This window comes from Oncorhynchus masou, chromosome 26, assembly GCF_036934945.1.
Source record: "Oncorhynchus masou masou isolate Uvic2021 chromosome 26, UVic_Omas_1.1, whole genome shotgun sequence".
Classification (NCBI taxonomy): domain Eukaryota; kingdom Metazoa; phylum Chordata; class Actinopteri; order Salmoniformes; family Salmonidae; genus Oncorhynchus; species Oncorhynchus masou.
In genome coordinates this window covers 23,762,853-23,786,567 of record NC_088237.1, presented here as the reverse complement: position 1 = coordinate 23,786,567, position 23,715 = coordinate 23,762,853, and the positions used below count along the sequence as shown (strand labels likewise).

The 23,715-nt window shown below is 42.6% G+C and overlaps 1 protein-coding gene across 1 annotated transcript; it reads left to right on the top strand.

Moving 5' to 3' along the window:
- Nucleotides 1-1,804: 1,804 nt before the first annotated feature.
- si:ch211-244b2.4 (uncharacterized protein LOC541512 homolog) lies at nucleotides 1,805-21,722 on the top strand. Its single transcript, XM_064938946.1, has 20 exons — nucleotides 1,805-1,917; nucleotides 4,768-4,877; nucleotides 6,351-6,597; nucleotides 7,677-7,821; nucleotides 11,475-11,610; nucleotides 11,888-12,008; nucleotides 12,495-12,573; nucleotides 12,721-12,725; nucleotides 12,767-12,925; nucleotides 13,135-13,193; nucleotides 14,872-14,903; nucleotides 15,112-15,256; nucleotides 15,397-15,517; nucleotides 18,615-18,702; nucleotides 19,705-19,816; nucleotides 19,963-20,068; nucleotides 20,148-20,226; nucleotides 20,448-20,517; nucleotides 20,628-20,742; nucleotides 21,101-21,722. Exons 1-20 carry the CDS (start codon nucleotides 1,866-1,868, stop codon nucleotides 21,157-21,159), a joined length of 2,040 nt encoding a protein of 679 aa, XP_064795018.1. The 5' UTR covers nucleotides 1,805-1,865; the 3' UTR covers nucleotides 21,160-21,722.
- The last annotated feature ends 1,993 nt before the right edge of the window (nucleotides 21,723-23,715 follow it).

Sequence of the window (23,715 nt, the reverse complement as noted above, 5' to 3'; positions counted from 1 at the left end):
GGTTCGCGCCCGGGTGTGGGCGAGGGGACGGTCTAAAGTTATACTGTTTACATAAGTAACAAGAACATTTCCCAGGACACAGACATATCTGATATTGTCAGAAAGCTTAAATTCTTGTTAATCTAATTGCACTGTCCTATTTACAGTGGCTATTACAGTGAAAAAGATACCATGCTATTATTTGAGGAGATTGCACAATTTTGAACATAAAAGTTATTAATAAACAAATTAGGCATAGTTGGGCAGTCTTGATACAAAATTTTGAACAGAAATGCAATGGTTCATTGGATCAGTCAAATATTTTTGCATATACACTGCTGCCATTTAGTGGCCAAAATGTATATTGCACCTGAGCTGTAATAATACATTATGGCCTCTATCTCCATTTCAGAGATGGTACAACAACAAAAAATAAAAAGAACGGTTGTTTTTTTATTTGTATTATCTTTTACCAGATCTATTGTGTTATATTCTCCTACATTCCTTTCACATTTCCACAAACTTCAAAGTGTTTCCTTTCAAATGGTACCAAGAATATGCATATCTTTGCTTCAGGGCCTGAGCTACAGGCAGTTAGATTTGGGTATTTCATTTTAGGCAACAAACAAAATTTGGGAAAGGGGGCAAATCCTTTAAGAATTCCTGAATAACTGAGCCTGCCAGAGCAAGTGTGGCCACATTTTAATTGGATGACTTGGGAGAAGGATGATCTGCAACAGACAGCCCATCTCAGTATATTCCCATGTAGCTCATCTGGTGGAGCATAGCGCTTGCACCATAGTTGTGGGTTTGATTGACACGGGGTACCAGTACGAAAAAAAAAAATTAAAATGTATGCACTCACTACTATGAGTGGCTCTGGATAAGAGAGTCTGCTAAATAATGAAAATGAGTATCAGAAGTAAAGAATACAGTCAGTCTGGCCTGCTACTGTGCCTTTCTACACCTTATAAAACTGTCGAGAGTAGACTCACAACTGATCTTAATGGAATGAAACATTCAAAATCACAGGGCTTTTGAGCCGTTGTTCAAATGACACAGTATATAGTATATGGCCAATGGCTAAGGGCTGTTCTTATGCACAATGTAACACGGAGTGCCTGGATACAGCTCTTAGCCGTGGTATATTGGCCATATACCACAAACCCCCCAAGGTGCCTTATTGCTATTATAAACTGGTTACTAACATCATTAGAAGAGTAAAAAGTAATGTTTTGTCATACTGTACCAGTGGTACATTGGAAGATATACCATAGCTTTCAGCCAATCAGCATTCAGGGCTGGAACCACCCAGTTCATAATTAAGCAGTAAAGCACGAGGAGGTGTGGTATATGGCCAATATATGGCTGTCCTAAAGCACGACGCAATCGGAGTGCCTGGACACAGCCCTTATCTGTGGTATATTGGCCATATACCACAAACCCCCAAGGTGCCTTATTGTGATTATAAACTGGTTACCAACCTAATTAGTGCAGGGAAAACAAATGTTTTCTCATAACCATGGTATACGGTCTGATATGTCAGCCAATCAGCATTCAAACCACAAAGTTTATAATAAACTTAGTGCAAGGAAAAGGCAGTGCATAAGGGAAGTACTAAAACACCTTGATTATAGGGGAGGCGCATGCAAGCAGATGGGGACATTTGAATACGATGGAAGAATTATATCGTAAAAAAATGCAAGAGATACAATGTAAACATTGGAAAAAACACACACCACCACCGCTTGTGCCCAATTTTTTTTAAACACACACAACCCTCCCCAAAGCAAAATAAAAAAGTTTGACAACCCCTGCTCCGTAAATTTCGATCTGTCCCTAATGTAAAATGATTGAGCAAGCTTCACTGGTTTGCGGGCTATTCAATGGAAAACGAAAGCTATTACTATTCTCCCATGGCGTCCAGCAGCGTAAATGGTAAGACGCAATTACATATGAACTGATTAGATTATTTCCTTACAATGTTTTATTTTATTATATCCCCTTCCCTTGTAATATTTATGTTTCATGTCAAGCGATATGATGCGTGAATTGCTGTTGTTTCGCGTCGGACAGACGGCTTTGATTCAATAGGTCCTAGCCAACTTGACAACACGTTAAAGTTAGGTGTTTTATATAAAATTCACATTTCTATGTTTACTTTGTTCTCAGGTATAGTCGTTATGGTAAAGTTACTATGATAGTAGGATTTTGTTTCTAGGAAATTACAACATGCTTTCACTTTCATTTCTGTAATTCATAACAATGTCCTATAATGCTCAGGATAGACAAACTGGTAGACTGAAAACAAGGAAGCCATGCCTATACGCAGCTTCACAACATGACCAACAGTATGTGGACATCTGCTCATCGAACATCTCATTCCAAATCATGGGCATTAATATGGAGTTGGTCCCCCCTTTGCTGCTATAACAGCCTTCACTCTTCTGGGAAGGCTTTCCACTAGATGTTGAAACATTGCTGCAGGGACTTGCTTCAATTCAGCCACAAAAGCATTATTAAGGTCGGGCAACTGATGTTGGGTGATTAGGCCTGGCATGCAGTCGGTGTTCCAATTCATCCCAAAGGTGTTTGATGGGATTGAGGTCAGGGCTTTGTTCTTCCACACCGATCTCAACAAACCATTTGTGTGTGGACCTCACTCTGTGTATGGGGGCATTATCATGGTACAACACCAAATCCGTAAACACGGGCACCCTCATAAATATAATCCTAACCAACTTGCCCTCCAAATACACCTCTGCTGTTTTCAACCAAGATCTCAGCGACCACTGCCTCATTGCCTGCATCCGTAACGGGTCTGCGGTCAAACGACCACCCCTCATCACTGTCAAACACTCCCTAAAACACTTCAGCGAGCAGGCCTTTCTCATCCCGTCAGTAGAGGATGCCTGGTTATTCTTTAAAAGTGCCATCCTCGCCATCTTAAATAAGCATGCCCCTTTCAAAAAATGTAGAACCAGGAACAGATATATCGCCCTTGGTTCACTCCAGATCTGACTGCCCTTGACCAGCACAAAAACATTTTGTGGCGTTCTGCATTAGCATCGAATAACCCCCGTGATATGCAACTTTTCAGGGAAGTTAGGAACCAATATACACAGGCAGTTAGGAAAGCTAAGGCTAGCCTTTTCAAGCAGAAATTTGCATTCTGTAGCACAAACTCAAAAAAGTTCTGGGACACTGTAAAGTCCATGGAGAATAAGAGAACCTCCTCACAGCTGCCCACTGCACTGAGGCTAGGAAACACTGTCACCACCGATAAATCCACTATAATTGAGAATTTCAATAAGCATTTTTCCACGGCTGGCCTTGCTTTTCACCTGGCTACCCCTACCCCGGTCAACAGCCCTGCACCCCCCACTCGCCCAAACCTCCCCATTTCTCCTTCACCCAAATCCAGATAGCTGATGTTCTGAAAGAGCTGAAAAATTGGGACCCCTACAAATCAGCCAGGCTAGACAATCTGGACTCTCTCTTTCTAAAATGATCTGCCAAAATTGTTGCAACCCCTATTACTAGCCTGTTCAACCCCTCTTTCGTGTCATCTGAGATTCCCAAAGATTGGAAAGCTGCCGTGGTCATCCCCCTCTTCAAAGGGGGAGACACTCTAGACCCAAACTTCTACAGACCTATATCTATTCTACCCTGCCTTTCTAAGGTTTTCGAAAGCCAAGTTAACAAACAGATTACCGACCATTTCGAATCCCACCTGACCTTCTCCGCTATGCAATCTGGTTTCAGAGCTGGTCATGGGTGCACCTCAGCCACGCTCAAGGTCCTAAACGATATCATAACCGCCATCAATAAGAGACATTACTGTGCAGCCGTATTCATCGACCTGGCCAAGGCTTTCGACTCTGTCAATCACCACATTCTTATTGGCAGACTCAACAGCCTTGGTTTCTCAAATGACTGCCTCGCCTGGTTCACCAACTACTTCTCAGACAGAGTTCAGTGTGTAAAATCGGAGGGCCTGTTGTCCGGACCTCTGGCAGTCTCTATGGGGTGCCACAGGGTTCAATTCTCGGGCAGACTCTCTTCTCTGTATACATCAATGATGTCGCTCTTGCTGCTGGTGATTCTCTGATCCACCTCTACGCAGACGACAGCATTCTGTATACCTCTGGCCCTTCTTTGGACAGTGTGTTAACTAACCTCCAGACAAGGTTTATGTAATGGAAAAGGCAGGTGTTACTAGTGTTTTGTACACTCAGTGTACATCACATTGAAAAAACTCACTCATATTATTCTCCTAATTTCCACAAGGGGCCTGCATTTTACATGGAGCTCCTATTTTTGTGATTTACTTTTAACAATGGAAAATGATTTCTTTGTATGTTGTGCCTTTCTGATTGTATATTTTTTGTATAATTTAAAACAACACTGCCATAAATGCATATAAAATAACAAAACAGGTACCAATTAACAAAGAATTAAATATTAAATGTATTGTGTAACTGAACTGCTACTGTTTTTTAGGTAGCATTTATTTGCGTTACAAAATACTTAAAATATTTCCCAGTCTTTACATTTTTCCCTACAATGCAATGTAATATACGGTAACCTACTGTATTCAGCTTATACAGTTTGTTACTGTTGATTATACAGTTATTTTCTGTGACAATTACAGGATTTATTTCACAGTGTACAAAACACAATTTGATATCACACTGGTCCAATATCACACTGTAATCACAGCTTCTCTTCTATTTCCTATTATTCTATTAAATTCTATTTTATTTCTATTCTTTTTTCCCTGTCCAGACCCTAGTCAAGGGAACAGCTACCAGGAGAACTTCAGCTGCTCTGAGAGTAACTCTGAGGGCAGTGCTACAGAAGAGGAATCAGACAGTGATGCAGCAGGAACCCGGGAGGTCAGAACTAAGTCTGTAAAAAATATCAAGCATCCTTTTTTTTTAGTAGTTTCGATCTGGGGCTCAAATTAAACATTTTATGTAAAAAATAAAATAAATTAGCCTGTACAAATGAACTGTTCAACTTTACAAATGGAACCCCATATAATTCCTTCTAAAAAGAAAAATGTAAACTATCTATGTAATATGGTAATTTAGCGAATGGTTTTATCCAAACACTTATAGTTAACAGATATAGTGCCTTTTTCAGACCCCTTGACTTTTTTACACATTTTGTTACATTACAGCCTTATTCTAACATTTATAAAATGTTTTTTCCCTCATCAATCTACACACAATACCCCATAATGACAAAGCAAAAACAGATTTTTAGACAGTTTTGCAAATGTATAAAAACAACAACAACTGAAATATCACATTTACATAAGTATTCAGACTCTTTACTCAGCACCTTTGGCAGTGATTACAGCAATGAGTCTTCTTGGGTATGACGCTACAAGCGTGGCACAATTGTATTTGGGGAGTTTCTCCCATTCTTCTCTGCAGATCCTCTCAAACTCTGTCAGGTTAGATGGGGAGCATCAGCACAGCTATTTTCAGGTCTGTCCAGAGATGTTCGATCGGGTTCAAGTCCGGGCTCTGGCTAGGCCACTCAAGGACATTCAGAGACTTGTCCTGAAGCCACTCCTGCCTTGTCTTGAGTGTGTGCTTAGGGTCGTTGTCCTGTTTGAAGGTGAACCTTCGCCCCAGTCTGAGGTCCTGAGTGCTCTGGAGCAGGTTTTCATCAAGGATCTCTCTGTACTTTGCTCCGTTCATCTTTGCCTCGATCTTGACTCGTCTCCCAGTCCCTGCTGCTGAAAAATATCCCCACAACACGATGCTGCCACCACCATGCTTCACCGAAGGGATGGTGCCAGGTTTCCTCCAGCTGTGATGCTTGGCATTCAGGCCAAAGAGTTCAATCTTGGTTTCATCAGACCAGAGAATCTTGTTTCTCACGGTCAGAGAGTCTTTAGGTGCCTTTTGGCAAACTCCAATTGGCCTGTCATGTGCCTTTTACTGAGGAGTGGCTTCCGTCTGGCCACTCTACCATAAAGGCCTGATTGGTGGAGTGCTGCAGGAATGGTTGTGCTTCTGTAAGGTCCTCCTATCTCCACAGAGAAACTCTAGAGCTCTGTCAGAGTGACCATCGGGTTCTTGGTCAACTCCCTGACCAAGGGCCTTCTCCGATTTCTCAGTTTGGCCTTGTAAATAAAGTATTTCTGTTTTCACAAACCTGTTTTTGCTTTGTAGTTATGAGGTATGGTGTGTAGATTGAGTTTTTTAAAATCTATTCCATTTTAGAATAAAGCTGTAACGTAACAAAAATGTGGAAAAATTCAAAAGTCATGCTGTCATATCTATTTCAGTTGAATTATATTATGATATATTTGATGATATATATTATATTTTGATGATATTATATTTGATCAGGATCAGGAAGAGCCTTGCCGGTACTACAACAGTGGTCACTGCCGGGATGGGAAAAGGTGCCACTACCTACACGTCTGCAAATACGCACTGAGAGGCAACTGTCGCTATGGAGCCAAGTGTCGCCTCAAGCACCTCAGCTCCTCCTCTGACAGAGATGGAGGTAGTGGGAGGAGGGAAAGGAGGAGGTCTTTATCTGGAGGGAGAAGAGGAGGCGGTGGGAGAGAAAGGAGGAGGTCTTCATCTGGAGGTAGAGGAGGAGGTGGAAGGAGGGACAGGAGGAGGTCTTTATCTGGAGGTAGAAGAGGAGGTGGGAGAGAAAGGAGGTCTTTATCTGGAGGTAGAGGAGGAGGTGGAAGGAGGGACAGGAGGAGGTCTTTATCTGGAGGGAGAGGAGGAGATGGGAGAGAAAGGAGGAGGTCTTCATCTGGAGGTAGAGGAGGAGGTGGAAAGAGGGACAGGAAGAGGTCTTTATCTGGAGGGAGAGGAGGGGGTGGGAGAGAAAGGAGGTCTTCATCTGGAGGTAGAGGAGGAGGTGGAAGGAAGGACAGGAGGAGGTCTTTATCTGCAGGGAGAGGAGGAGGTGGAAGGAGGGACAGGAGGAGGTCTTTATCTGGAGGGAGAGGAGGAGGTGGAAGGAGGGACAGGAGGAGGTCTTTATCTGGAGGTAGAGGAGGTGGGAGGAGGGACAGGAGGAGGTCTTTATCTGGAGGGAGAGGAGGAGGTGGGAGGAGGGACAGGAGGAGGTCTTTATCTGCAGGGAGAGGAGGAGGTAGAAGGAGGGACAGGAGGAGGTCTTTATCTGCAGGGAGAGGAGGAGGTGGAAGGAGGGACAGGAGGAGGTCTTTATCTGCAGGGAGAGGAGGAGATGGGAGGAGGGACAGGAGGAGGTCTTTATCTGCAGGGAGAGGAGGAGATGGGAGGAGGGACAGGAGGAGGTCTTTATCTGCAGGGAGAGGAGGAGATGGGAGGAGGGACAGGAGGAGGTCTTTATCTGCAGGGAGAGGAGGAAGTGGGAGAGAAAGGAGGAGGTCTTCATCTGGAGGGAGAAGAGGAGACCGGGCCAGGGAAAGTTCTTCATCTAGAGGTGAGACGTGTACTAGGCTGTAATAGGGTCAGAGAGGAAGGGAGGGAGTCGACAAGTTTGCTTCCATTCCATCCATAAACCTTGAAATGTTTAGAAATGTTAATTGACCAAGACTGAAAATGGACAATGGCCGAATCAAGTTATTATGTTTGTGTTTGTGACCATGAACATATGTATGAATGCAACGAATGAGTGTGTTGTGAGTGTAATTTACCTGTATCCATTTTGTGCTCCACTGTCAGGGGCTCAGCGTGACATTAGCGGGCCATACAAATGGCAGTTGGAAGATGGACATGGCTGGACAGACATAGCCAACGATCACATTTTGGAGGGACAGTACTCCCAACCCAACATTAAGGGCATCAATATCTACAACACCCCCTACGGGTAAGGTGACATTAGCGGGCCATACACCTGATGGTGTTAGTTTTGTTCAGAGCCAGATAGGCCTACATACATTGTCTGTATATACAATATATAAACAGTACCAGTCAAAAGTTTGGACACACCTACTCATTCATGGGTTGTTCGTTATTTTTTTTTACAATTCTCTGTGTTGTAGAATAATAGTGAAGACATCAAAACTATGAAATAACACAGATGGAATCATGTAGTAATCAAAGAAGTGTTAAACCAATCAAAATATATATATATTTTTGAGATTCTTCAAAGTAGCCACCCTTTGCCTTGATAAACTCTTATCATTCTTTCAACCAGCTTCACCTGGAATGCTTTTCCAAAAGTCTTAAAGGAGTTCCCACATATGCTGAGCACTTGTTGGCTGCTTTTCCTTCACTCTGTGGTCCAACTCATCCCAAACCATCTCAATTGTCATCTAATGCAGTACTCGATCACTCTCCGTCTTGGTCAAATAGCCCTTACACAGCCTGTAGGTGTGTTGGGTCATTGCCCTGTTGAAAAACAAATGATTGTCCCACTAAGCGCTAACCAGATGGGGTGGCATATCGCTGCAGAATGCTGTGGTAGCCATTCTGGTTAAGTATGCCTTGAGTTCTAAATAAATCACAGACAGTGTCAACAGCAAAGCACCCCCACACCATCACACTACCTCCTCCATGCTTCACGGTGGGAACCACGCATGCGGAGATAATGTGTTCACCCACTCTACGTCTCACAAAGACACGGCGGTTGGTACCAAAAATCTCAAATTGGGACTTATCAGACCAAAGGACAGATTTCCACTGTTCTAATGTCCATTGCTCGTGTTTCTTGGCCCAAGTAAGTATCTTCTTCTTATTGGTGTCCTTTAGTAGTGGTTTCTCTACAGCAATTCAACCATGAAGGTCTGATTCATGCAGTCTCCTCTGAACAGTTGATGTTGAAATGTGTCTGTTACTTGTACCTTGTGAAGCATTTATTTGGGCTGCAATTTCGGATGCTGGTAACTAATGAACTTATTCTTTGCAGCAGAGGTACAGTGCCTTGCGAAAGTATTCAGCCCCCTTGAACTTTGCAACCTTTTGCCACATTTCAGGCTTCAAACATAAAGATATAAAACTGTATTTTTTTGTGAAGAATCAACAACAAGTGGGACACAATCATGAAGTGGAATGACATTTATTGGATATTTCAAACTTTTTTAACAAATCAAAAACTGAAAAATTGGGCGTGCAAAATTATTCAGCCCCCTAACTCTGGGTCTTCCTTTCCTATGGCGGTCCTCAAGAGAGACAGTTTCATCATATCGCTTGATAGTTTTTGTGACTGCACTTGAAGAAACTTTCAAAGTTCTGGAAATGTTCCGGATTGACTGACCTTCATGTCTTAAAGTAATGATGGACTGTCGTTTCTCTTTACTTATTTGAGCTGTTCTTTTACCAAATAGGGCTATCCTCTGTATACCACCCCTACCTTGTCACAAAACAACTGATTGGCCGAAATGCATAAAGAAGGAAAGTAATTCCAAAATGTACTTTTAACAAGGCACACCTGTTAATTGAAATGCATTCCAGGTGACTGCGTACCTCACTAAGCTGGTTGAGAGAATGCCAAGAGTGTGCAAAGCTGTCATCAAGGCAAAGTGTGGCTACTTTGAATCTGTTTAACACTTTTTTGTTACTACAGGATTCCATATGGGTTATTTCATAGTTTTGATGTCACTTCACTATTATTTTACAATGTAGAAAATAGTAAAAATAAAGAAAAACCCTTGAATGAGTCGATGTGTCCAGACTTGACTGGTATTGTATAGTGGCAAGAAAAAGTATGTGAACCCTTTGGAATTACCTGGATTTCTGCATAAATTGTTCATAAAATTTGATCTGACCTTAATCTAAGTCACAACAATAGACACACACAGTGTGCTTAAAATAATAACACACAAATTATTGTTCTTTTCTTGTCAATATTGAATACATCATTTAAACATTCACAGTCTAGGTTGTAAAAGTATGTGAACCCCCTAGGCTAATGACTTCTCCAAATGCTAATTGGAGTCAGGATTCAGCTAATCAATGAGACGAGATTGGAGATGTTGGTAATGCCCTAGGGCCTCCCGGGTGGCGCAGTGGTTAAGGGCGCCCGACTGCAGCGCCAGCTGTGCCATCAGAGTCCCTGGGTTCGCGCCCAGGCTCTGTCGTAACCGGCCGCGACCGGGAGGTCCGTGGGGCGACACACAATTGGCCTAGTGCCGTCCGGGTTAGGGAGGGCTTGGTCGGTAGGGATGTCCTTGTCTGATCGCTCACCAGCGACTCCTGTGGCGGGCCGGGCGCAGTGAGCGCTAACCAAGGTTGCCAGGTGCACGGTGTACCCTCCGACACATTGGTGCAGCTGGCTTCCGGGTTGGATGCGCGCTGTGGTAAGAAGCAGTGCGGCTGGTTGGGTTGTGTATCAGAGGACACATGACTTTCAACCTTCGTCTCTCCCGAGCCTGTACGGGAGTTGTAGCGATGAGCCAAAATAGTAGCTACTACAACAATTGGATACCATGAAATTGGGGAGAAAAAAGGGGTAAAAATTCAACAACAAAAAAAAGAGTTGCCCTGTGAGTTTGCTATTCACAAGAAGCATTGCCTGATATGAACCACCTCGAACAAAAGAGATCTCAGAAGACATGAAGTTTGCAACCTGGATGTTCCAGGCGTTACTGGCAAAATATTCTGTGGACAGATTAAAACTACAGTTGAGTTGTTTGGAAGGAACACACAACACTGTGTGGAGAGAAAAAGACACAGCACACCGACATTAAAACCTCATCCCAACTGTAAACTATGGTGGAGGGAGCATCATGGTTTGGGGCTGCTTTGCTGCAGGGCCTGGACATCTTGCTATTATCGACAGAAAAATGAATTCCCAAGTTTATCAATACATTTGCTGTCTGCCAATTGAAGGTCAACAGAAGTTGGGGGATGGAACAGTACAATGACAAAAGTAAATCAACAACAATGTCTTCAACAAAAGTAAATAGTCCTTCTGGAGTGGCCCAGTCAGAGCCCTGACCTCACCCCAATTGAGATGCAGTGGCATGACCTCAATAGAGCAGTTCACACCAGACATCACATTCACAGTCTAGGTTGCTAGACTGAACTGAAACAGTTTTGTAAAGAGGAATGGTCCCAATTTCCTCCTGACCGTTGTGCACGTCTGATCTGCAACTACAGAAAACTTTTGGTTGAGGTTATTGCTTTCAAAGGATGGTCAACCAGTTATTAAATCCAAGGGTTCACATACTTTTCCCAGCCTGCACTGTGAATGTTTACACAGTTTGTTCAATAAAACATGAAAACGTATAATTGTTTGTGTGTTATTAGTTTAAGCAGACTGTGTGTATCTATTGTTGTGTCTTAGTTGAAGATCAGATCAAATTTGATGACCATTTTATGCAGAAATCCAGGTCATTCCAAAGGGTTCATATACTTTTTCTTGACACTGTATATATATATAAAAATGGGTTTGGTTGACTGATCTAAAGTCTTTCAAGGACTTTGAAATAATTATTTTGGTAATTGAGACTCCCACCCCTCTCCCTATGTCTGTTTGTCTCTCCCTCTGTCTTGTCTCTTTCTATTCTCTCTCTGTAGCAAAGTGAGTATTGATTTCAAGGCGATGAGAGTCCGCGGTAAGAATAATCTGAGAGTGAGGCGTTTGGATGGTCAGCAGACAGAGTGGATCTGGTTCTACTCAACTCGCAAAGGCTGGACCAAGTATGGAGAAAAGGTACAGCAGAACACCAGGCAACAACCCCAAGTGTACCGTTATCTTTAGAAACTGAACTTAGGAACATGCCAGGGTTAAGGTCTATTCTATTTCAATTCAGTCAATTCAGGAAGTAAACTGAACCATGGAAACCTCTTCTGGAACTCTGGAATCATCTTCTCCAGTCTTAATTCAGCTTAGAAACATAATATCATATGACATGTAATGCTATTGAGAGAAAAAAGTGTCACAGAAACCATTGTTGAGTGACAGGAAGAGTGTTTGTCTTTTCTCTCAGGATTCCAAGGGAAACCCAGGCCCCATCCAGAGTTCTGAGATCGAGAAGAAATTCCAACGCAACCGTAACGGTTCTCTTACGTTCAACATCGGCTCTGATATCTTCAAGATCCGATTCAGACGTGAGTTGGACTGAAAGAAACCCCAGACAAACACTTATATTGACATTAAAACTTTAATGTCAAATCACATTTTATTTGTCACATGCGCCAAATACAACTGGTAAAATCTTTACCGTGAAATACTTACTTACGAGCCCTTTCCCAACAATGCAGAGTTAAAAAGTAAGAAACATTTGCTAAAGAAAAAAAGGAAATAGTAACATAATAAAATTACAATAATGTGGCTATACAGTGTATATATATATATATTTTTCTAAAAACACATACATACACCGCCTGTTATAGAGCTCCGGGATGTACTGGGCCGTACACGCTACCCTCTGTAGTGCCTTGTGGCCGATGCCAAGCAGTTGCCAGTCTGTGACTCACTCATGTCTGTGACTCACTCAAAACAGAAAGACTCAACGTAACTGGGAAAGTGAAAATATGTGAATAAAACATTTCTGTGTTGCTTATTAGTTTCTCTGTTCATTATGTGTTTGTTAGAAATGAGACAGGTGAGCAGCAAGAGGAAGAGGAAAGTTGTCCGTCGTCCAAAGTACCAACCACCTCAAAGCGGAAATCTGTAAGTTCAAACACAATCGAACGGATTGCCCCTTTAGGAGAAGACATCGACTGTGCCATAGATAAAACCCTCATTATTTGAATGTGCTGATTTGAATGTATTGATATTTTACTTGAGACAAACGAAACGGTCTCTCTGATTGAACAGAATTGGTCAGGTGACATCTGCTTCCAGAGAGTGAAGTTGTCTCCAGTGGGCCAGAGTGAATCTCCAGAGTGGCAGTTTGGGGGGAAAAGTGGGCGCTGGCACACCTTCAAAGACAGTGCTGACATTGAAGACCAGTACCAGAAGGACTTCAATGGATCCATGTCCTTCACTGTCAACGGACAGGCCTACAAGCTGGACTTCTCAGGTAGGAGGCCTCAAGACGTGTGTCGCCTTGCAGATGATGTGTATCTCATGTTAGAGGAGACACAACTACAGTGGGATCTCTTTTCAAGGTCATCATTCTCATAGTAGGTCTTAATCAATTAGATTTTCTAGAAAAGGAATGGCAATATGTAATGACTATGTATTTAGGTCTTGTCTGAAGCATTCTCTAAATGTCTATGTCTTTTGCAGCCATGAAGCAAACCAACCAGTCTACAAGTGTGACGCGCAACATCAGGCGTGTCAAGAGAGCATGAACAATGCAACACTCCGACATCATCATTGCCTGTTTATTTTAGGGGAAGTACAATTGTTGGGTTGCTATTACATGCAATATGTTTACATGCAATAACCTGCCATTAGCTCACGCACGGGAATACATGCCTATTGCAGAAAAGGACTACAGATACTGGATATACATACTCCTGTACACACCGTGTATGAAACAACATGCACAATGAAACTGTTTACCTTTTTCTGTGTGTGTTTTGTTGTTGTTGTCCCGCAAATGCAAAGTGCATTATCTGCAAATTTGGTAAAAAACATTTGTTCTGTTGTAATGGCCTGGTGTAATATGTGATAATAAGGCATTTTGTTTCCTGACAAGAACAACCCAGTCGATCAGAATATGTCATGAAGTACCAGAAATTGCTGTATGTCTGGACAGAAAAAGACTTTGATGTCAGATTTGGCTGTTAAATATTTTAAGCAGATATTGCACTTTGCCTTTGTAGGGTATACATGTATGAGGAATGCTGTAGCAGACGGCCATGATCAAGTAACTGGGACATTTAGTTCCATAACATTTGTGTGCATGATGTTGAAATGTAGGTCATACCTTTTATCTCAGGTGTTGTTCAAAAAGACGTGAATATTCAAAGCCTTCATTAAATAAGCCTTAATATTTTAATTTAATCATTTATTTGAATCAAGGGTCATGACCAATGATGTGTATATACATCATTGGCTATCTAACTTGTGTTCATTTCTAACATGGCTGTTCAGAATAAACAGCCCACTGACTTTATACTTTATCCCTAGATTAGTTAAATTTTTATTGGTGCAATAAATGCTCAGAGTAAACAAATCCTGTTACGAACAGTTAAACAATTTGACTTTTAGCAATGATGAATTGATTATGTTTTATGAAAATCAATGCAATACAATCTACAGTAATGTGGTAGTAACAATGTTGGAATAACACTGCGTTAAAATGTTCCTAAAAATGGGCTGACGCTTGTCCTAGGTACCTTAATGTGATTGAAAGCTTAAACTGCCGTATTGTTACTGTACACAATGAATAAAGACAAAAACAGTGTATGTTTCCATGTAATAAGGTTTTGATTAAAAGCAGAATAAATTGCAATGATTTTATTTTGTGTTCTGGTAGTTTGCATGATTGTTATTGGTTCTAATAAATCTGCGTTTCACCAACCCTTTAGATACCAACCCTTTAGATGCACTATTGTAAAGTGGCTGTTCCACTGGATGTCAGAAGGTGAATTCACCAATTTGTAAGTCGCTCTGGATAAGAGCGTCTGCTAAATGACTTAAATGTAAATGTAACCCTTTGTTCATTTTTGTTAATCTTTCTCGAATCTGAAAGGTTATGTTTTATGCGAAACAGAGCCGCGCCCGTCAAACCCAACAAATGAAAGTGAAAGCAGTACAAAAGAAAGTCATGACTGATGTGTAAAGACGAATGAAACTTCCACTCTATATTTTCAACTAAAAGTAACAAGTGTTATTTATATACAACCATTTGACTATTATATTTAAATAACTAGCCTTTCAACTTTTCTAGACATGATTTAATACCCATTTAATCTTTTGGGAGTTTTCTTGTCCTAAAGCAAGCAAATCGGCTCGTCATTGACTAGATTATTTTTCACTGTTATAATAATTACGTTTTATATATGTTATTTACAGTGTCATTACGTGGGTTTGGCAATAGTTATCTGGTAAGTTTACGAGCATTACAGATCAACATTTCTCAGTTGCATTATTGTTTGCATAGACTATTGTCAATAACACACCAACAAAACACTTTATAGTCAAATGCCTCATGCTGATGTCACAGCTGACTACTTGAGCAATAAATCGGCCATAGCAAAAAATCAAGTACTTAACAATGAATAAGAGCCCATAGACCTGCTCTGTGTATTCTAGGCAGGTCTATATAGATTTTGATCAGATTGAGGCTCAAAATGCTGCCATGAGTGTACGGCGACTCACGTTCCTACCTCAGGCTCAAAGTGAAGACATCGGGTGGTATTTCAAAGACGATCTAATATGGCGTGAATACGGTTCTTTGGTGAGTGAATCTGAAAGTTCCCAAATGGTCCTATAATACGTTTTAAATTGGAATTAAATAAAAATGAAATTCTCCCTGCATATTTCATTTCTCTCTCTTTCTGCTCACCCCCCCCCCCCCTCCCTCCCTCCCAACCCCAGGGTCCAGGTCAGGGCTCGTCCTCAGTCAGTAGTGGTGATGTGGAACGACAGTACATCCTCAGACCTCAGGGGACCTTCCACTTCACTGTGGGGAGCACCAGCTACACCTTAGACTTCACAGGTAGACTCCACACAGGGCCATATTCATTAGATCACGCTGTAGCAAAACGTTTGGAAACGTGCAGCGGAAAAACAAACCAAGTTTTTCTTATTATAAATTCATAATCTCTCCCAATTATGAAACTGTTTTGTCCCTCATCCCACCACATACAGTGTGATGTGACAGAGAAAGTAGCCAGTAGCATAGAGGGAACACCGGGGTTGAGATCTGGCACTTGGGGTTTGATTCAATCCATAGTGTGGAAGATCTGCGCTTTAGCGCGATTGACATTTAAAGGCAATGTTACCACATTTACGGAGACTGCATTCACTTAGACGCTGCATTTTTTGGCTCAATTAGTAAATGACCTTCAAATGTCAACTGCGCTACAAGACAGGTCTTCTGCGCTATGGATTGAATTGATCAGTTTATTCATCACTTTTTGGACATAATAATATTGTCACCACTGTTTGAAGAAGTGGACCAAAGCGCAGCGTGGTAATTGTTCATGTTATTTTAATAGAACTGACCACTGAATAACAAAACGAGAACGAACGAAACAGTTCTGTCTGGTGCAGACACAAAAACAGAAAACAACTACCCACAAAACACAGGTGGGAAAAGGCTACCTAAGTATCAAATCAAATTGTATTTGTCACATACACATGGTTAGCAGATGTTAATGCGAGTGTAGCGAAATGCTTGTGCTTCCAGTTCCGACAATGCAGTAATAACCAACAAGTAATCTAACTAACAATTCCAAAACTAATATCTTATACACACAAGTGTAAGGGGATAAAGAATATGTACATAAAGATATGAATGAGTGATGGTGCAGAGCAGCATAGGCAAGATACAGTAGATGGTATCGAGTACAGTATATACATATGAGATGAGTATGTAAACAAAGTGGCATAGTTAAAGTGGCTAGTGATACATGTATTACATAAGGATGCAGTAGATGATAGAGTACAGTATATACGTATACATATGAGATGAATAATGTAGGGTATGTAAACATTATATTAGGTAGCATTGTTTAAAGTGGCTAGTGATATATTTTACATCCTATCCCATCAATTTCCATTATTGAAGTGGCTGGAGTTGAGTCAGTGTGTTGGCAGCAGCCACTCAATGTTAGTGGTTGCTGTTTAACAATCTGATGGCCTTGAGATAGAAGCTGTTTTTCAGTCTCTCGGTCCCAGCTTTGATGCACCTGTACTGACCTCGCCTTCTGGATGATAGCAGGGTGAACAGGCAGTGGCTCGGGTGGGTGTTGTCCTTAATGATCTTTATGGCCTTCCTGTAACATCGGGTGGTGTAGGTGTCCTGGAGGGCAGGTAGTTTGCCCCCGGTGATACGTTGTGCAGACCTCACTACCCTCTGGAGAGCCTTACGGTTGTGGGCGGAGCAGTTGCCGTACCAGGCGGTGATACAGCCCGCCAGGATGCTCTCGATTGTGCATCTGTAGAAGTTTGTGAGTTTTTAAAACTTACTACCCTCTCCACTACTGTTCCATCGATGTGGATAGGGGGGTGTTCCCTCTGCTGTTTCCTGAAGTCCACAATCATCTCCTTAGTTTTGTTGACATTGAGTGTGAGGTTATTGTCCTGACACCACACTCCAAGGGCCCTCACCTCCTCCCTGTAGGCCGTCTCGTCGTTGTTGGTAATCAAGCCTACCACTGTTGTGTCGTCCGCAAACTTGATGATTGAGTTGGAGGCGTGCGTTGCCGCGCAGTCGTGGGTGAACAGGGAGTACAGGAGAGGGCTCAGAACGCACCCTTGTGGGGCCCCAGTGTTGAGGATCAGCGGTGTGGAGATGTTGTTGCCTACCCTCACCACCTGGGGGCGGCCCGTCAGGAAGTCCAGTACCCAGTTGCACAGGGCGGGGTCGAGACCCAGGGTCTCGAGCTTGATGACGAGCTTGGAGGGTACTATGGTGTTAAATGCCGAGCTGTAGTCGATGAACAGCATTCTCACATAGGTATTCCTCTTGTCCAGATGGGTTAGGGCAGTGTGCAGTGTGATTGAGATTGAGATTGTGTCGTCTGTGGACCTATTTGGGCGGTAAGCAAATTGGAGTGGGTCTAGGGTGTCAGGTAGGGTGGAGGTGATATGGTCCTTGACTAGTCTCTCAAAGCACTTCATGATGACGGAAGTGAGTGCTACGGGGCGGTAGTCGTTTAGCTCAGTTAGCTTAGCTTTCTTGGGAACAGGAACAATGGTGGCCCTCTTGAAGCATGTGGGAACAGCAGACTGGTATAGGGATTGATTGAATATGTCCGTAAACACACCAGCCAGCTGGTCTGCGCATGCTCTGAGGGCGCGGCTGGGGATGCCGTCTGGGCCTGCAGCCTTGCGAGGGTTAACACGTTTAAATGTTTTACTCACCTCGGCTGCAGTGAAGGAGAGACCGCATGTTTCCGTTGCAGGCCGTGTCAGTGGCACTGTATTGTCCTCAAAGCGGGCAAAAAAAGTTATTTAGTCTGCCTGGAAGCAAGACATCCTGGTCCATGACTGGTTCTCAATCAGAGACAACGATAGACAGCTGCCTCTGATTGAGAACCACACCTGGCCAAACACACAGAAATAGAAAACATAGAACACAAAAACATAGAATGTCCACCCCAACTCACGCCCTGACCAAACCAAAATAAAGACATACAAATGATCTCTAAGGTCAGGGCGTGACAGATATGTACCTATTGATTCTTGAAGAATAAAACGTATAAATTCCTTATGAGCTTAGTTCAACTGTCATACCGCATCAGAACCCCAAATACAAGCTTGTTTCACTCCAGTGTTTGTAAATTGAAACTAACATTTAATAGCCTCAAAGCATGGTTAAAACTATACTTTTGATATCATGGATGGTCAGTCCTTGCAATCATATCTCTATGAATTTGAGATTGGTTACATTTCTCCAGCTTCCTCCCTTACCTTTTTACCAAAACAGGGGCATGGAGAACGATTTGTTATCGTTTCAACTGCTGATTGCCGCTTTAAGTTTCTTTTTTGTTGTTGTCGAGCAATTGACAATACTTTGCATATCCTGCTAGACAGCATTTTCCCATACAATACAAAGGTTTCTCTTAGCACATGTCTGTCTTCTTCAGCTATGACACAGACCAATGCAGCCACCCGGGTACAGAGAAACGTCCGGCGGCGTCCAAAGTTCAACTCCGTCGTCTCAGGGAACGGCAGGTATGAGGTTTCATCCACAGCCTTATTCCATTTAGACCCCTGGTCTCTTCCCCTAGGAAAGGGCCTACGGTGAACAGCAGGTATGAGGTTTCATCCACAGCCTTATTCCATTTAGACCCCTGGTCTCTTCCCCTAGGAAAGGGCCTACAGTGAACAGCAGGTATGAGGTTTCATCCACAGCCTTATTCCATTTAGACCCTGGTCTCTTCCCCTAGGAAAGGGCCTACGGTGAACAGCAGGTATGAGGTTTCATCCACAGCCTTATTCCATTTAGACCCTGGTCTCTTCCCCTAGGAAAGGGCCTACGGTGAACAGCAGGTATGAGGTTTCATCCACAGCCTTATTCCATTTAGACCCTGGTCTCTTCCCCTAGGAAAGGGCCTACAGTGAACAGCAGGTATTTTGGCCCCTAGCCTCTTCCCCTAGGACCTATGGTGAACAGCATTTATTATGCCGCCTCATCTATATACACCGTTAGGCGCCTGCCTCATTAATTTAACCTGTGTGATGGTTGTGTTGCCAAAGTTATTTGAATGGGTAAGTTCCAGGTCAACTTCACTGCCTTCGTTGTATTGCATCATCGACTGAGCACTCAGGCAGCTGTATTATATGATGTGTCTTGCTGATTATTTAAACCCATCCAGGCGTTGTGAGATCTGGCCTCCGTCTGCAATGTAGTCAGCCTGGAGCGCAGCCTTTCTGTATACAAACTGACCTATAGGAATCTTGGTGTTATTCAATAGAAATATTCATCAAATCTATACAGAAAAAGTTACAAACATCAAAACAAAATAGCCACAACATAATAATAGCATTAAATATACATCATTTATAACAAAAAATTACAGCTTCTCTCTAGTGTGATTGGTTTCCCCTTTGACCTCAACTCAGTGTCAAGATAACTTTATATACTTTCCTGACATATGCAAGTGTGATCATCTGTAGTTTCACACCTAGTTTGTCACAGCTACACTGAAGTGTAAATTCACTATTTCTTTGCAGCGTATCCATTGCCCAATCAGCCCCCACCGTAATTGCCTCACCACCTCCCTATGCTGGCTACACCTGGGAATTCATGGGCAAGGAGGGAGTGTGGATAGAATACCAGACTCCAGTGAGTGGGACATTATTTTATTCCTTGAACCCTTGCAAATAGCACACTACATGACATATTGTATATTGTATATGCCCTCATTAAGGTGAGAAAGGGGGAGGGAGACAGTCATGGTATAGCAGCACATAATATGTGGCTATTTGCAGAGTTGCTCACTGGGGAGTGCTGGGATTGAGAGACGCTACCAGAAAAACCCTAAGGGACAGATACGCTTCAAAGCTGGGAGATATTCCTACACCCTCGACTTCTCAGGTCCGACTGACTTAAATACTGGTGAACCATAACGTGACATGTCTAGGAACAGTCCTGAACTGTTCTGTGTCTCTTCCAGGCATGTGTCAGACCAACGTTCGCATCGGGACCAAAAGAATTGTGAGGAGAACTCAATGTGAAGCTCAACAAACAAGCAGGTATGGACATACAGGCTGGGAACCTAGAGCAAGGAGTTTTACTGACCAAAGTCTTGTCCCTATAGGTTAGGGCCAAGAGTTTTTCCTGGTCTGCTCATGTAGTCAGGAAGATGTTCTGGTTATAAGTCAAGGCCTTTCTGACCTGCTAGAGAGAACCCATGTGTAACAACTGTACAATGTGACAAATAATGAAAAACTATGTCTAATTCCCGTCCTCACAGTGGAGGATTGGGTTTACAGTCCCGTTGGCAGTTTCAAGACGTGGATGGAAGCTGGAAAGACTTTGCCAAAGTAAGATGCCCCGTTTTACTGCTCTCAGACTCCATAAGAGTAGACTTCATATTACTACATTAAAAACACATGACCAAGCAGCGTGTGGGTGTGTTGACTTACTACTGTAGAGAAGCGACACCTGCAGTGTATCCAGCCAGGACATTGAAGCCCAGTACCAGCAGAACCCAAATGGAACTATGAACTTCACTACCAGAAGATTCAGCTATCAACTGGACTTCTCAGGTAAATATGTCATCTTCTCAGAACAAGTGCCTATAGCAGGGGTGTCAAACTCATTCCCTGGAGGGCCTGGTGTCAGCTGGTTTTTCCTTGTAATTAAGACCTAAACCACCAGGTGAGGGGAGTTCCTTTCTAATCGATGACCTTCATTCATCAGTCAAGTACAAGGGAGGATCAAAAACCCGCCGAGACTCGGCCCTCTGTGGAATGAGTTTGACAAGTGCCTAACGGGTAAAGGATAGCGGTTGGTTGAAGGTTGAGGAATAGTTTAATTGATTTGATGAATCCAAACTCCAAGCGTTTCCTGTGTTGGAGAACATTATTGTCATGACCTAACAGTTGTTTGATTTGTCTTTCGCAGCCCTGACCCAAAGAAACCTGTCCACTCAGACCACCCGATCTGTTCGACGCCTGAACTAATCACTGCCCACGACACTGTCCTCTGTCAGGGGCGAAGTGCAATACCCTGGCAGTGGAGGTTGGTGGGAGGAGCTATAGGAGGACGGGCTCATTGTAATGGCTGGAATGGAATAAATGGAACGGTATCAAACACAAAAACATGGAAACGTTTCACTCCGTTTCTTTTATCCCACCAGCCTCCACTGTACCCTGGGTGCATCTCAATTGTCTAAAGTGGCTTCCTCTCCACTCCATTTCTTCATGTGCACAGTGAAGACGAAGTCACTGTCCGGTACTGAGATGGAACCCCTTCCATTCCACTTCCTCCTAAAAATGAAACTTGTTTACATATGTATTCATGGATTTCCTGTTATGTTTTTTGACATTGTGCATATACTTAAAAACCAATACTGGTATTAGAAAAGTAGCTTCTGACAATCTGCACAATATTTTTTTTTTTAAATGTGATCTGTAGAAAGAACCCTCTCACTGCCAATGGTACAAAAGGAACAAGCCTTTTGTACATGTTCTAGCATGTACATTTTCTCATTGTCTTTAGTTTGAATAAAGGTGATTTTCAAGTATCTACTGTTGAGGCCATCTTATTCTAGAACTCAAGTTACTTCTCAAATCTCTGGCTCAGACTCAAATACAGACATCATAGAGAATATTAGATTGTGTATTTTCATATATATGTACAGATTTTCATTGAACCACCTCAGACAACACCACACAATACATAGTTCATAGAGGCCACACGACACATATGACAGCAGTAGGATACAAAGGATCAGAACTCTTGTAGAAGAATAGGTTCTCTTTTTTGTCCTCGCGTCCAAACGCACGAGTCACGATGACAGGAAATGCAATCCAGTTCTCGCCCTCAAAAAGGCTTCCGTCGTCATAGTTACAATCACATGAACATTGCAGCTACCTTTCGTGAAAGATGGACATCAGAGAGGACTTCGCCCAATCAGGACAGACCTCCATCACTTGTGTCCAATAGAGAGGTTTTACAACCCAGAAGGCCCACCTTTTTGTTATACACTAGCCCATGACATTATCATTGTGCCAGCTCAGTGACAGCTCACCTAGTCACGGTTTACAGTAGACATAATTATTCATTTGAATCCAACAAAGACCTGTGAATATAAGTTAGCATGTGTTCAGTTAACAAAACCCACATCCCCCAGTCTGCAAACAGCATTCAGTGAGGTTTCACACAAGGGGGTTGGTCTCAAAAGTCTACAATGGCGTCCTTTTCTCATCTCCTTCCTTCACCTGCACTAGTCTGCAACAGGTGGATAGGTGAGATGCCACTCCTTTCCCATTTGGCCCATAGGGCTTTCACCTTATTCTGGGATTTCAGTGCAGATGAAGGAGATACGCAAAGCGGATGAGGAACAGAGGCTACTTTTGACTATTGAGATGCAGCCCCAGACTTAGTTCCACCCCAAGGATTATTACTGCACACAGCGCGCCTCTAAGGCCTCTCATTCATCATCACAAGAGCACAACAACCCAAGGGTCCCTTTAAGAGCTCTCCCATTTTAAATAGATTTATTTATCAACCATTTAGGACAAGTCCCCTTTAATGAAAAAGTGCTCAACTCATGATATATATATATATAAAAACTGCATTTGATAGTACATTTGATATGTCCAACGATTAACTTAAAATGCATGGACTGCTTGCTTTGTTGAAAGCAGCCTGGTTTGATGCATGGAATAAAATAATTCATTACTAAATTCACCACATTTCAACAGGATCACAATCGTTGGTGGTGTCCCAGCTTGGTCAGGTCAGTAACATGATGGAAGGGAACCCATTGATGAAGTCAGAGGGGGTATTACAAAACAGGAACACACAGGGCTAAAGTCACCACCGGGCAAACTAACTCAATGAATTAGGATTGTGCTGACATTTCAATATGCACATGTGTATACTACTTCACATTCATTCACAATTCCCAGTATATATCGACCAATCACTCCCTTACAGCAAACCATTCAGTACATACATGCAGGTGAGTTACTTCAATGAGGAAGGTAGCCGTGTGTAACGGTCCCCCTCACAGCACAGGCTTGTGTGTGGATAACAATCCCTAACCAGACTAATTGCCTAAACACAATCAACCCCTCCCTTTTTAAACTGGTCGTTGAATTGGATTTCTGCTCAGAAAATACCCTTTTCTTTAGGTCAGAGACTGCAGAAATGCTAGTAACATTTTACCGCACCCACTATAACATCTGCTAAACTGTGTACGCAACCAATAAGCTTCGATTAGATTTTCACTTCCATACAGTTTCATTTAGATTCATCTATACTGTAAGAATCTTGACACTTATGACATCACTGTTGAATCCTTATCCATCATCTCATTCTAGGCAGAGAACAGAAAGCATGGGTACTAAAAATCCCAAAATAGAGTGTGGTGTTACTGCAAAGACCGTTTCCATGGAGACTTGGCCTTTCCGCCCGTGCGGTTTAGCCGGCGATTCTACAGCTCTTCTGGATTGTCGTCCACAAAGTAACAGGACCCCACTAAAAAGCACCACGTTGATATGATATAGCAG